Consider the following 16,053-nt stretch of genomic DNA (forward strand, 5'->3'; position numbering starts at 1 on the left):
CATTGTTGTTTTATTCAAGACACAATAATTACATTCATTCATTCGAAGACTGATCAATAAATAATCTTAGGCCTGCGTGATCACAGGTTGGCATCTAAGCCTGTCAATAAGTCATCTTTAAATGTATAAAGCATTGAGTGATATACTCCTTCCCTTTCTGTGCCAGATTTACTAAAAGTGCTGCAGGCAGATTAACTTTCTCTGAGTTACACAAAAACTTTCTGCAGGAAAAAAAAAATCTCCAGATGAAGGAAAATTCTTAATGTAACTCATTCTCCTCATTTCGTTTCCTTTGACATATGGTTTCATTTCCCTCTCCTGCCGACTTTGCATGAATATGTCTAGCTGGAGGGTGTTAATGCATTAGCTCTGTGTGGCTATCCGTGTGTGTCACTACATCTGCACGTGTACCGTGTGTCTCTGCCTTGAGAAGCCTAGGAGCCAGCTGTTTGTTCAGGTTCCAGCCAGCTGTTTGTATTTTTGGCCGCTAGTGTTTGTTTGTCAGGTCGCTGCTGTGTTTATCTCATTCAAGCTATTAATTGAAAGCACTGCCAGTGGTGAGATGACACTAACATAACACAGGATAATGATGTAATTATTGGCTTTACATCTGGACCAGCTGTCCTAAAGCATCCTAGCAAGCATTGTTAGTTAAATTATCTGATTATTTTGTTTATTCATCTATAAGTGAGGTGTTTGCGTTTTAAAGTCTGTCACACGATCTGTCACATTTCAGTGCGTATTTGCGAGCATCTGTGTGTGTTTGTGTGACACACAAACGTCCTCACTTGTTTCGGCATTTAGATATATTTTTGGACACTGACACAAAAAATTGTTTTGCTTGCCTGTATATATATATAAAAAATCTACATGGACATAATGTGTAGAATATCAGCTTTCATTTGAGGGTATCTGCATTCAAATTGGATGAAGGGTTTAAGAGTTTCAGCTCCTTAAAAATTTATTACATTACAAAAGTAATTGGACAATTTCATGGGCAGGTGTGGGCAATTCCTTTGTCATGTCATTATCAACTAAGCAGATAAAAGGCCTGGAGTTGATTTGAGGTGTGTTGCTTGCATTTAGAAGATTTTGCTGTGAACGGACAACATGCAGTCAAAGGAGCTCTCCATGCAGGTGATACAAGCCAACCTTAACCTGCAAAAAGAAAAACGCATCTGAGAAACTGCGACAATATTAGGACTGGGGAAACCTACAGTTTGGTACATCCTGAGAAAGAAAGAAAGAAAGTACCGATGAAGTCAGCAACACAAAAAGACTGGTGATGATCGCAGAATAATTTCCATGGTGAGGAAAAATGCCTTCACAACAGCCAACCAAGTGAACAATACTCTCCAGGAGTGAGGCGCATCAATATCGAATCTACAATGAAGAAAAGACTTCATGAAAGTAAATACAGAGGGTCCACTGCAAGGTGCAAGCCACTCATAGAAAAGCTAGTTTGGACTTTGCTAAAAAAAGAAAAAAAAAACATCTAAAAAAGCCAGCACAGTTCTGGAAAAACATTCTTTTGGGCAGATGAAACCAAGATCAACCTCTGTCAGAATGATGGCAAGAAAAAAGTACAGAGAAGGTGGGGAACGGCTCCAAAGTGTAGCACATCACATCATCATCTGTAAAACACAGCAGGGGCAGTGTGATGGCTTGGGTGTGCATGGCTGCCAGTGGCACTGGGACACTAGTGTTTATTGATGATGGACAGACAGGACAGAAGCAGGACAGAATTCCGAGGTCTTCAGAGACATGCTGTCTGCTCAAATCCAGCTACATGCAGTCAAACTGATTGGTATTTATACAGGGAGTGCAGAATTATTAGGCAAATGAGTATTTTGTCCACATCATCCTCTTCATGCATGTTGTCTTACTCCATGCTGTATAGGCTCGAAAGCCTACTACCAATTAAGAGGGATGCAGCAGTCTCAAAATTGCAAAGCTTCTGAAGCGTGATCATCGAACAATCAAGCGTTTCATTCAAAATAGTCAACAGGGTCGCAAGAAGCGTGTGGAAAAACCAAGGCGCCAAATAACTGCCCATGAACTGAGAAAAGTCAAGCGTGCAGCTGCCAAGATGCCACTTGCCACCAGTTTGGCCATATTTCAGAGCTGCAACATCACTGGAGTGCCCAAAAGCACAAGGTGTGCAATACTCAGAGACATGGCCAAGGTAAGAAAGGCTGAAAGACGACCACCACTGAACAAGACACACAAGCTGAAACGTCAAGACTGGGCCAAGAAATATCTCAAGACTGATTTTTCTAAGGTTTTATGGACTGATGACATGAGAGTGAGTCTTGATGGGCCAGATGGATGGGCCCGTGGCTGGATTGGTAAAGGGCAGAGAGCTCCAGTCCGACTCAGACGCCAGCAAGGTGGAGGTGGAGTACTGGTTTGGGCTGGTATCATCAAAGATGAGCTTGTGGGGCCTTTTCGGGTTGAGGATGGAGTCAAGCTCAACTCCCAGTCCTACTGGAAGACGCCTTCTTCAAGCAGTGGTACAGGAAGAAGTCTGCATCCTTCAAGAAAAACATGATTTTCATGCAGGACAATGCTCCATCACACGCGTCCAAGTACTCCACAGCGTGGCTGGCAAGAAAGGGTATAAAAGAAGAAAAACGAATGACATGGCCTCCTTGTTCACCTGATCTGAACCCCATTGAGAACCTGTGGTCCATCATCAAATGTGAGATTTACAAGGAGGGAAAAGGGTACACCTCTCTGAACAGTGTCTGGGAGGCTGTGGTTGCTGCTGCACGCAATGTTGATGGTGAACAGATCAAAACACTGACAGAATCCATGGAAGGCAGGCTTGAGTGTCCTTGCAAAGAAAGGTGGCTATATTGGTCGCTGATTTGTTTTTGGGTTTTTTTTTCGAATGTCAGAAATGTATATTTGTGAATGTGGAGATGTTATATTGGTTTCACTGGTAAAAATAAATAATTGTAATGGGTATATATTTGTTTTTTGTTAAGTTGCCCAATAATTATGGACAGTAATAGTCACCTGCACACACAGATATCCCCCTAAAATAACTAAAACTAAAAACAAACTAAAAACTACTTCCACAAACATTCAGCTTTGATATTAATGAGTTTTTTGGGTTCATTGAGAACATGGTTGTTGTTCAATAATAAAATTATTCCTCAAAAATACAACTTGCCTAATAATTCTGCACTCCCTGTAATACAGATGGACAAAGGCCCAAAACATACAGCCAAGGAAACCCAGGAGTCCATTAAAGTAAAGAAGTGGAAAATTCTTGAATGGCCAAGTCAGTCACCTGATCTTAACGCAGTTGAGCATGCATTTCACTTGTTGAAGACTAAACTTCAGACAGAAAGGCCCACAAACAAGCAGCAACTGAAAGCTGCTGTAGTAAAGACCTGGCAGAAACCCAGCATGTGATTATGTCCATGAGTTCAAGACTTCAGGCTGTCATTGTCAGCAAAAAGTTTTCAACCAATTATTAGACATTTTATTTTGATTTATTTAATTTGTCTAATTACTTTTGAGCCCCTGAAATAAAGGGATTGTGTTTAAAAATGTTTTAGTTCCTCACATTTATATGCAATCTTTTTCTTCAGCCCATTGAATTAAAGTTGAAAATCTGCACTTCATTTTGGTAATGTACAGAACCAAAATTGGAATAAATTTGTCTCTGTCTAAATATTTATGGACTTTAGTGTAGTTGGACTAATGCCTCACCAATTACAACACTGGGATTGGGTTACCATCCAATCAGGTGATGGGATTAGTAGCTCAGGTACAGTTACTTAAGTACCTTTCCTCCTCAGCTTTGTGTGACAGAAGTTAATTTGCGGTCAAATGGCGACCACACACAACAATGTGTAACACAATATGCCCAAATGTGCAGGAAGCTTTCCTTCCCCTACACTCATATTTGTGTGATGATGATGGGGAATCCCACCAACCTGTTAGGTTTTTTTTTTTTTTATTATTATTATTATTTTTTTAACATTTAGCTGATTAGAAGAAAGATAAAAAGAAAAGTGTATGGAAATGATTAATTACTAGGGTCTTTAATATAATGCTCTGGTATTACTACAAAAGAACAGACAAGCTCTTTAATACATATAGACAAGAAATGCTAACAAACAAAAATGATTATTGTTACACAAATAAAAAAAACAATATGTGAAGGTTTTATGCTGTTTGAAGCTCTTGGTGCTATGTGTGATGTTGGAATTGTAAAATACAGGGTGGGCCATTTATATGGATACACCGTAATAAAATGGGAGTGGTTGGTGATATTAAAGTCCTGTTTGTGGCACATTAGTATATGTGAGGGGGCAAACTCCTCAAAATGGGTGGTGACCATGGTGGCCATTTAGAAGTCAGCCATCTTGGATACAACTTTTGTTTTTTCAATAGGAAGAGGGCCATGTGACACATCAAACTTATTGGTAATGTCACAAGAAAAACAATGGTGTGCTTGGTTTCAACGTAACTTTATTGTTTCATGAGTTATACAAGTTTCTGACAACCTATAAAATGTGTTCAATGTGCTGCCCATTGTGTTGGATTGTCAATGCAACCCTCTTCTCCCACTCTTCACACACTGATAGCAACACCGCAGGAGAAATGCCAGCACAGGCATCCAGTATCCGTAGTTTCAGGTGCTGCACATCTCGTATCTTCACACCATAGACAATTGCCTTCAGATGACCCCAAAGATAAAAGTCTAAGGGGGTCAGATCGGGAGACCTTGGGGGCCATTCAACCGGCCCACGACGACCAATCCACTTTCCAGGAAACTGTTCATCTAGGAATGCTCGGACCTGGCACCCATAATGTGATGGTGCACCATCTTGCTGGAAAAACTCAGGGAACGTGCCAGCTTCAGTGCATAAAGAGGGGAAACACATCATCATGTAGCAATTTCAAATATCCAGTGGCCTTGAGGTTTCCATTGATGAAGAATGGACCCACTATTGTACCCCATATACCACACCAAACCATCACTTTTGTTGTTCCAACAGTCTTGGAGGGATCCATCCAATGTGGGTTAGTGTCAGACCAATAGCGGTGGTTTTGTTTGTTAACTTCACCATTCACATAAAAGTTTGTCTCATCACTGAACAAAATCTTCTGCGTGAACTGAGGGTCCTGTTCCAATTTTTGTTTTGCCCATTCTGCAAATTCTGTGCGCCGATCTGGGTGATCCTCGTTGAGATGCTGCAGTAGCTGGAGTTTGTAAGGGTGCCATTTGTGAGTAGCTAATATCCGCCGAAGGGATGTTCGACTAATGCCACTCTCCAGTGACATGCGGCGAGTGCTACGCTGTGGGCTCTTGCTGAATGAAGCTAGGACAGCCACTGATGTTTCTTCATTAGTGACAGTTTTCTTGCGTCCACATTTTGGCAAATCCAACACTGAACCAGTTTCACGAAACTTAGCAAGCAGTTTGCTAACTGTAGCATGGGAGATGGGTGGTCAAGATGATAAAGAGTAATGGTGAAAAATCATATTGCATATTAAGTTTTTGCTAATGTTTCATTTGTTACAGGCTCTGTTAATTTCTCTTCATGTAACGTGACCTAAAAAAGTGTAATGAGTTATTAGCAGTAAAACTGATAGCAAGTCTGGTAAAGCAGCTTTTTTTTTATTATGCACTACAGACTCTATACATTGTTTTAATGCACATAGCAATTATAACATCAGACATCCAACTTAGGAAGGTGAACCATCTAAGCAGCGTTTTAATGCACAGTACAGACAGAGAACTGTTAACTTAGCTTTCTCCTTCTAGCGCAGCTTGTTGAATTTATTTTTCCTTTTGGGGAAATATAACAAACACAATACTGTTTGTTCAGCCAGGAACTGAACTAGAACTCAAATGTTATCGATTTACTCTCACTGAAAAAGCCACAGTTTGAAAATGCACTTACCCAAAATGTTAAAGTATTCTTTTAAATTAAAGAATCATCACTATAATTATTGCTATTTCTTTTTCTGATCACTTAATCAACAGTTTATAAGTTTATAACAGTTTGTAAATTGTTGCACAGTCTTGCTGTGCAACAATTTACCCTCGTTTTCTGTGTACAATTGTGCTCCAGATTCTCCTGGAAACCTGTAATGGCACAAAAGCACGACAAAGACTCGGGAAGTGATTAGTGGCTTAATGAGGAGGAGGTTTTGGTGGGAGTTTGGGGCCTGTATGGCCACGGGTGAGGGGGTTAGCGTTTTGGGGCTTAAGAGGTCAGTGGAGAGGTTAATTAGGAGCACGGCTTTTGTTTATGAGGGGATAAGGAGATGCAAAGGAGATTCACTTTGTCTCCTCATAGTGTTTCTCCAGCCACCCTGGAAGTGTCATCCACCCGGTTTTAGCCACCTCTGCTTTCCCTCCTCCTCCCCCCACCCCTGATAATTACCCTGCAGCTTGGTGGAGGTGCAGCTGAATTAATATGATTGTCTCCGTTATAACACACTTCCTTCCTCATCATGCATGCACACATACACTTTGAGTATCTTTCCTCAAGTATGTTTGGCATGTCCTTCCTGCTTCCACAGAAGAACGTTTTTTCAACTTGGAGGAGCTCTGGTCGTGACTGTCGCTCAAAGCCGGTTGTGTGAGTCCATTGTTCTGCTGTTACAACACAGATAAAACGGTCTGCAAACAGAAGCATCCACAGACTCGAGCTCGAGTCGAGCAGAATGAGTGAGTCCACATGATGAGTGCGTGTCTGTGAAGACGAGTAAACAGAACTGACAGCTTTCTTGGCCAAAACTTTTACACCACTTTCATTGTGTCTTAAACTGTGCATTAAGTGCATTTAGAAATTAGGCAATAATTGACAAGCTGATGTTATCACCACAAAAATAGTCACAGATGATTGCAAGACATCCTCTGCAATATATGTGTGTAACTGAAGAATAGAAAGAGGGCCAGGAATTAAACGGGAATTATGTATTTATTCAGTGCTTTGAAATGACTGCGAGTGTGTGTGTATATATAATTATTATTTTAATTTAATAATGCCTAAGTTTATTTTATTAAATCCCTAATTAGCAATCCCTTCCTGTCTGCCATTTCTGCTTCTTCTGCCAGTTCGATAACTTATGTTTACTTTACTCGTTAATTTTGGGAATCTTCACCTCAAGGTGTCGTGAAATACAGGTGGGGAAATCTGACTGGAGCACCTGCATGTTTGAATAAAAGTAATGATGCTTTAGAGGAGAATCTTGTTCCATTTAAATTGCATGGAGTTACATTCCCTAACACTGTTTGGATTAAATGCAATTTTTTGTTTTAGCCCTTCTGTGTCTAACCTAAGTGGATGGTGGCCGAAAAATCATGTGGAGTTTTATGTAACTGGAGCTCGTATTCAGCTATATTTGAATGATCGTGGTCTGTGTAAAGTTGTTTAACTGCACATTGAATCTCTGGAATATCAGTATAAGCAAAAAGAAGTGCAATTTCAGCAGTACGTCTCAGTTTTCTTCACATGATAAAGAAATGTTGCTGTAGTTAATGAAATAAATCTGTCAGCACGATTCTTTGGGCTTTAATTGTAAAATACTATTGTTCAAAATTACGCAAAAACTTTTAGCAGCCCATTGCCCAATCAGTCCTGTAATTATAAGATGACATTTTTGTTAATTCACAGAAAATGTTGTGTTTTATTTATTTATTTTACTGTGGGCATTTTGTGGGAAAAAAAATCAATTGTAGTGAAAAAACAACTTTTCCGTCATTTAATTCTTTATCTGTTATTGCATTACTTTGGTGCAGTATACGATTGGCTGTGGGAGAGGTCTTGTCAGTAGGACAAGCTGTAAAATACATGAAAATGCATTTAAAAGTCCAAAACATTTCCCCTCCTTTACAGTTTCCAGAAGATGTCCAGTAGGCTGGATTGAAGTATTTGCTAGACCAATTCTGGTCCTCGAACCTTATGTTTGATGCCCCTCTGGTAAAACCTTTTACTACATTTTGCAGGAATGTGCTGGAGAATGGTTAGAGACAATCTGTCTGTGATGTTACACATTTCCCTTCTATACCTGCAGCTGCATAAAGCCCAGAAATATGCACCTTTACCTGCCTTGAAGGCTGATAAGACGTTGGATGCCACCAAAGACGATATAAAAGACTAAGATAGCGTGCTGTCACTCGGCTTGTGAAGTCCTGTAGCAAAGCCTCAAGATATACCAATGTGACACGGAGGGTTGGTTCTGATAGTAAAACCACTTGCTCATTGGCTAATGACTTGAAAAGTACTTCGCCAATGAGTGAGCAGGACATAGCATGGCTATTCCTCATTTATGAAACTTTTTTTTTTCCAAAATGACCCAACATGAGCGACTTAGTCCTTGAACTCAGCAGGAAAGGTCAAGAAAGAAAGCCTATTCCCAAAGACTTCTATAGGACCAGATATCTTTTTGCAACCACACCTATCATCATCTGGTGGCCTTCAGATAGAAGTAGGTTTAATGCACTACCACATTGGCTTTGTGTTTTTTTCCAACCAGGATTTTATGTCCACCACTGTGGACCATTACTTTTGTTGACGCTGCTTACCCTCAGCTGTCCAGAGCAGGTATCTACAGGGCAAAAGAAAAATGGAGGCCCAAGCAGTCTAAGATCTTAAAAGCTTACTGAACTTTCTCCTTGTCTAGTTCTCTCTTCTGTTTTTTTCTCCTCTTCTTCTGATTCCCGTGGGTTCTTTGTTTGCATAATCTTTGCAGTGCTACATGGTTTCACTGAATACATGCTTACAAAAAAGTGATCACAAAACATATTGATCGTTCATTGTGCAACTAGCTGAAAGTGAATGAAACATGAAGCACATCTTTCATTATTTTAATTGGATTTTAACTTTATTTTTTATGCTTCTTTTTAATCAAGGCCCTTTCTTTTGTGTACTTCTTACCCTGTTGAGCTATTGTAATTCGTTTATGTTGTACTTATTGTATTTTATTCTTATGTTCTATTCATTTAACATTTCTACAAAATATTGCTATTAATCTCTACTTTGTGAACAGTCAATTGGTTTCTCAACATAAAACTCACTGCAGCACAAAAATGATTCTTTTAAACTGATTTTTAGTTTTTCTGTTATTATTTTCCTCAGTGTAATCAGTTCTGTCCCTGGTTAGCTAGCATAAACTAATGTAAGTCTATTATCTACAACCAACCACATGACGTCACGGTCCGTGCTGACAGAAGATGGCTCCGTACATGTTCTCAAAATGTAAACTTTAAGCACTTCTTTCTTAAATTGGTGATTACCTGTTTAGTGTTTCATGTCCTCTTTAACGTCTGCTGTTAGAGAACTTCGAGGCTTGAATGACCACCCTGGTGATCTCAGTAAAATCAGTATCAAAACCCATTATGTCGAAATGTCTTGCATACAGTTTATTTTTTTGGATTAATTTAAATTTGAACATATGTATATTTTTCACAGCCCTTCCTCTATTGTTTCCTTGTTGTTTTGCATTAGATTCTTTAATATGTATAAAATATTTGGGATTATTTATTATTTTAGGCTTACTTGATTTGATTTAGGGATTAACCAGAACCATATGTGTCACTCAGGGTGGAAAAACTGGCACACAACCCCTCACATCACAGTGCAGGGACATCTGTCTGTTTGGGTAATTGGCATTAACCCTTTTAAGCCGAGTGACACCATTTTTTTTTACAGCCCACACATCTGCATGGGGGTATTTAGAGGGTGTTTCTATGTGACAGAACAGTGCAAGAAGGTGTCCAGCAAAGATATAAAAGATAGTTTTTGTTGTTTCGATCAAGTACTTTAGCTTGCACATACAAGAGGACGTTCCACTTATTTACACTCGTTTACTGGACTCTGACCATCGTGATCAACCCCAAACTTAACTCTAGCCTTGCATTGCATGCTAAAATATAATGTTCTCCACTGCAGCAATTTTGTTTATTGTCCTAAAAAAGGAGGAAAATCAACACAGTATGACAGTTTAAACAGTTTTATGTGCTCATACCTTAAAGAATACAAGCACAAACATACACAGAGGGGCAAAAGTTGCCACACTTCAAAGCATATGGCCCAGGGCAGCTAAAATGTGTTAATGTTGATTGAATAAACTGCTCCATTACACTAATGTTAGCAGGCTGCATAGACCCGATGCTAATCCAAGGTAAGAGAATGGAGATGGAGCAGCTTATCTCTAAACTCATGGATATTGGAAAATGATTAGAAAAGTGATTAGAGTGGAGGGAGACCACTTAGAGAAACATACGCTTTCAGGTTCTGATGTTGTTCCCAATCACAACAGGACGCTACGCATTACTGCTATTAATGATGCAAGCAGCTTACTGCAAGGAAGAGAGAGGTTATGAGACTGAGGTGATAGGTGTTGATTGCAGTTTTCAACATAATCACCATGGAAATTTAGAATTACAGTGCACTATATACTCACCACCAGGACTTTGCTTTTAGTTCTTCTGCCTTCTGCCGTCAGAGCTATGCGTTTCCCTCTTTCTTTATAAACTGTTATATTTACTATGTTGGCACACAGCTTGCACACACAAAGCCTTCACATTGCAACAGTACAAAGAAATTCAAAAGCACTGAAAACTGTAGAATGCTATTTATATTTATTTGTTTATTTATTTTACGCTTGCACAGTTGGTGTGGAGTACCCATAATTTTGTTGTACATGTACAGTGACAGGACTATTCTTCTTCTTCTGTTGACACTGACAGATTAAAAAATTGATGCTGTTTTTGTTTTTGCACAGCAGCCTCCATCTACAGGGGGAAAACAGAATCAACTGTCCACATTAGAAATGCAACCGAAGTGAATTCATCTGTACAGCTAGTGCCAGAGATCACCCAGCTGTGTTTGATTGACAGTGGCGCCATGACAACCCCGCATCAGCTCCCGGGTGTCCAATGAGAAGTCAGAGTCAGTGTCCCTCCCTGACTCCCAGGTGAGTTTAAAAATCAGATTTAAGCAGATTTCTGTCAGATGGTTCACGGAACGCTTTCCGCCTCCTTTTTGGCTTCAGTCTGCGAGCCAGATGGTTTTCAGGTCTCCCCTCGACTTTTTCTCAGCCTCCCGCCTCCTCCTGCCGCACTTTGCGGACGGGTCCCCTGTCCTGGCTCGCTCTCAGTCCCCGGATGACTCTTCCGTGGCTTGCGCTCCCGTTGCCCTCCCGGGACTGTGTTTCTCTGCTGCACAGATCGCCAGCGTGTGCGAGACCCTGGAGGAGACAGGAGACATCGAGCGGCTGGCCCGCTTCCTCTGGTCGCTCCCGGTGACCTCGGTTGGCCGCGACTCTATTTCTGAACACGAATCTGTGCAGCGGGCTCGCGCTGTAGTAGCCTTCCACACGGGAAGTTTCCGAGAGCTTTATCACATCCTGGAGACTCACCGCTTCACGCGCGCCTCGCACGGTAAATTGCAGGCGATATGGCTCGAAGCGCACTACCGGGAAGCAGAAAAGCTACGCGGGCGGCCACTCGGACCCGTGGACAAGTACCGCGTGAGGAAGAAGTTCCCGTTACCCAGGACCATCTGGGACGGAGAGCAGAAGACACATTGCTTTAAAGAGCGCACCAGGGGCCTGCTGAGAGAGTGGTACCTGCAGGATCCGTACCCTAATCCGGGCAAGAAGCGGGAGCTGGCACACGCCACCGGACTGACACCGACCCAAGTAGGGAACTGGTTCAAAAACCGCAGACAGAGAGACAGGGCGGCAGCAGCCAAAAACAGGTCAGTAGATTTGACTAGGCTGTGCCCTTGGAAGGTGCACTGAGGTTTGTTTGTCTGTCTTTTGTTTTTGTTTTTAAATAAATGCACGAGTGCATTTGGAGATTTTTTTCGTATCAAGTTACCGTATCTATATCACATTTCAGTTCAGTTTCATTCAGTTTTATTTATGTATCAAATCAAAACAACAGTGTGATGAGACTACTGTTCATACTTACTATTCAGTTGGGAAGTACTCTAGCTAAGGGTGCGCAAAAAGGCCATTCATGCGTAAAAGCGCACGCCCTGCAGCTTGTAGGTTTTCGTTTTCCAGTTGCACAGTCGGTCTTTCTTCACCTTTCTGTCACTACAATTTACTTCAGGGTCAGTGTGCGGGTCAAGCACCGTGCTGATGAAGGCAAAGCAAGGCATGCATGAATGGGCACAAATTGCTCATCATGCAAGGATAGACTCCAGTTTGACAGGGACGGAGATGGCATTAATTTAGTTCATAGGCTGAATTTAATTTCAGTTTTAGTTATAAGTTTTGTGTTCTACTTTACCTAAGTTGATAAAATTTACTTTTTTCCCCTCTTCAGTAATAGGTTGCAGCACCACCACATGTGTTCCGACAGAGCGCGTGCACTAAGCAGAGGAGGCTGTAATCCAGACGGGAGCACAGAGCGCGCGGATGGAGAAACTCTGCTCTCAGTAACGGACAGTGACTCCGACTTGGACGTCTGACACTTTTAAAAGTGAAATAAACATTTAGGCTCTGCCGTTGGTCAACTGCGAGGAGAATGTGTGTGGACAAACGCTGGTCAGGATTTGCGCTGCAATAAATTCGGCGTATAAAACGCAATATTATTCCACAGGCGAAGCTTACGTTAACTTTTTCTGGGTGTTTTTCTTTCTTTTTGGTTTTTGGTGGTCTTCAGGTACAAATTTTGAATTGTAACCACCGATTTTATTTAAACTGCGTTATTGGAGGGTGAGTGCACATCTGCTGACCCAGTTTGTCATGAGCATAATTAAACACGCATCAAGCAATGCACTCCTGTTGGACTTTAAACCCAGGGACCCCCCAAAGAGAAGACTGAAAACTGCCAGTGAGCGAATCACTTTCATTCTCACTCATTTTCTCAAATTATGTGTCATAAAAAATCAGTCTAGTTGTTCCTTTAGAGGCTCAAGGTGGACTCCTAAATGTTTACTGTAGACAATCAGTCAGCACCACTGAATTCTGCCTGCTCCCTGTCTGTTTGTATTTTAATAACCGTTTTTTGTCAACTTGCCATCTTTTCGTTATTTAAAATTTACTGTGTAGCCATGTTCTGTCTACTTGATGTTCATTTTAATGCTGAATAAATGTTTTTTGGTATTTTATAGAAATAAAGTTATTTATTATATCACTGTTATGAATACTTTTGTAATGATCCGTAACCAAAAACCTGTCATGTAAACAGTTAACACACACAAAAAACACAATTTATGATTACAGTAAATACTAGTATTTACTAGTATTGATTGCAAATGACTCGCATGTGGCTTCAGCCTAAAATGTGTTCTTAAGGGGTAACCTAAAGGGATTTATCAAAGCATATAAAGCTTATCAAAGCTTTGTTGTTTTCTGATTGATCCAAAACCCCAAATAAGGGAAAAACATACATATAGAATTGCAAATAAAAACTTTGCTTAAATAAACTCAAACTATCCCTTTTTTCAACCAGTTGAGTATTAAAACCGTGCAGAATACGTTTAATAATCGTGTTGGATTTTCCGTAAGTATTCGTTTATTTTTGCCTACTTTTGCGATCAGTATGTTTAACCTGACTTTCCCGCAAAATGGCCTCGATTCCGGTCCACACAGTGACCTTTTTTGTATGCCAAATATTTTTATACACCTGTATACATGCAAACTACGCCTACATATATGGATAGATATTATTTAAATACTCTCACTTTCTGGAAACGCTATTTAACAAAGTAAATGCACACCGGCTCCACCTAGTGGTAACATTAAATTCAATTTCTGTAGAAAACCAACGACTGTTTTCTACAGTCATTGGTTTATACCCGTTTATGTAAGTCCAATCTGTTAAAGCTGAAACTATGCAGTAGTTGATACAATACTTCAATAGTGATTCACCCACTCTACAGTAATATAACCGGACTTTACTGCACCACTACTGCCTTTATTGGGGTTTTTAATGTATTGTACATTTTAAGTTAAAAAAAAAAGAAGAAGAAGAAAGAAACAGAGAGAGAGAGACTTTTAATTCTAATGTGCCACATGTCTATATATTTTTAAACCATCATCTCCAACATTAGTCTGGCTCCACCACTTGGGTAGTATTTCTGAGACAACTGACTCATATTTCTTGGCATTTATCTTGGTTCGGCGTGAGTCACACTATCCTGTGAAGCGCGAGAAGATCAGAATAGCATTTTGTTTTAACATGCAATGGTTTTCCAGCACAGACGACTGGACGACCTTTTTCCTCCTGACCATTGCAAAATGGCAACGATCTCCGAGCTGCACTTGAACACAGCGTTCAGTGACATCACGACTGATAGCGTCATCCTTCCGGTGATACTTTTCTTGCACCAGCAGGTGGCGCAGTTGGACAGGCCTGATCATAAACTGCATAGGCGTTAATAAACAGTCTCTGATGATATGATGACATTTTACTCATCATTCTATTTAATTTACTAGATCATAATTTGATATCTAAATAAATAAATAATACATTATTTCAGACAGGAGACCCAGCTGGATGTAGCGGAGTGGAAGATGCTACTGTTTTCACTGGACAGAATTAGAAATGAGTATGTCAGGGGGACACCTTTAGAGACAAAGTATAGAGGTAAGCTTGAGAGAGTTTGGACATGTGAAGAGGAGGGATGGTGGATATATTGGGTAAAGGGTATAGAAAATGGAGCTGCCAGACAGGCCACAGTAATGGAAGTAGGAGGACACACAGAGGGTTGGTGTGACAAACAAGGATACTAGGCATAGGACACGATAGAGGCCACTGTGGCCTAAGTGAGTATCCAAAAGAAGACTTTTGCTTGTGATAAGACCTGGGTACCTCTTCTACCACTGGCTCCATGGTTAAGATGCTCAGATTCCTCCATAGGGAAAAAATATGAAAAAAGACATGGCCAAGAGGCTCTTTGTGAAGATGTGTTTGTTATGTTTTCAGCAGCTGTAATTGTAAGAGTTATATTTCAATTCCAAACCAACAAAGGAATAAACAAGCAGCACGTTCGGAGGAGAAGAAATGATGACGTTTGATTATGGTTTCGCTCTGTTTAAGGACTAGTGGAGGCAGACAGCAGGGAAAAGCTGGAGTTTTAGCAGATACTTTGCAGTTATAAGTTCCAGGATGTGTATGTTGCTTGAGCGAGTGCACAGGAGGTCAGGGCTTCACTAACATAGAGTCCAGAAGATTTATGACAAAAACAGCGCTATGCTTGTGGTGTAGTTTTAAATAAAGTTTAGAACAGCATAAGTAATGAATATATATCTAAATTTGATTGTTTTGAGTACTGGCATGTCTTGGGACATTTCTGAAATTGCATCACTCACTGCTGATTTAAAAACCAGTCAAACATTTATTATACTCTTATAGGAATAGCCAGTATTACTGTAGTACTTTATAAGATACTAAAATACTATTCCAGCAATTTGAAAAAGTGTAGATGGTTTCTTACTTTCAGGGCTCTTTCATGTGAGAAGAAATGTGAAAACAGAGGTTCTGGAGCATTTTCATGTAATATTTTGGAACTATTCTAAGTTTCTATTTGGGGAAAGAAACTATAGACATTTTGGGTGAATATGATAATTTTTATAGAAAATGGGCAATTTATTAAAAAAATATAATTAAATGTAATGTTTTTTTATTATCACATGAAATGTAATGAAAGAATATGAATTTTTAAGGAGGCTCTACCTCCTCCCTGTATATGTGGATAAAACCCACCAACCCTTTTTATAGTCTGTTAAAATTTGAATTAATCTCTAAATCTAGTTAAATGAAGTTATTTGGTGATGATTTGATGATGACATTTCAGAACATTTATTATGTAAATATGCTGAATTTAGGCTAGTTAAATTCCGTAAGTACAGTGGAAAAAAAGAGTAGCAATTTGCAGTTTTTAAGGGACAAGAGAAAAAACCCAGAATATAATTATTTTTTCGAAGAACTGGTAACTGTTTGCTTTAAGGTAAGAAGGGGATAGGGTACTCTAAAATTGAACCTAAACCCCTATAAAAGTAATGGTTGATTATAAAATAATAAGAAGGGCTCATTGGATTACTCTACAATATAGCCTG

General features: G+C 40.0%; 1 protein-coding gene across 2 annotated transcripts; it reads left to right on the forward strand.

Annotated features, from left to right (window-relative positions):
• The first annotated feature begins 10,915 nt into the window (after window positions 1–10,915).
• LOC146626919 (homeobox protein SIX3-like) lies at window positions 10,916–12,458 on the forward strand. 2 transcript variants are annotated; one of them, XM_085360907.1, is made up of 3 exons: window positions 10,916–10,953; window positions 11,055–11,738; window positions 12,320–12,458. In XM_085360907.1, the coding sequence occupies exons 1-3, from the start codon at window positions 10,916–10,918 to the stop codon at window positions 12,456–12,458; spliced, it is 861 nt and encodes a 286-aa protein (XP_085217033.1). The 2 variants fall into 2 exon arrangements, with proteins under 2 accessions (XP_085217033.1, XP_085217032.1); XM_085360906.1 differs by lacking the exon at window positions 10,916–10,953 and having other exon boundaries at window positions 11,044–11,738; window positions 12,314–12,458.
• Window positions 12,459–16,053: the final 3,595 nt, after the last annotated feature.

Source organism: Diplotaxodon limnothrissa, linkage group LG8, assembly GCF_057381915.1.
Source record: "Diplotaxodon limnothrissa isolate DT_005_m linkage group LG8, D_limnothrissa_male_GT1.1, whole genome shotgun sequence".
In the NCBI taxonomy this organism is placed as follows: Eukaryota; Metazoa; Chordata; class Actinopteri; order Cichliformes; family Cichlidae; genus Diplotaxodon; species Diplotaxodon limnothrissa.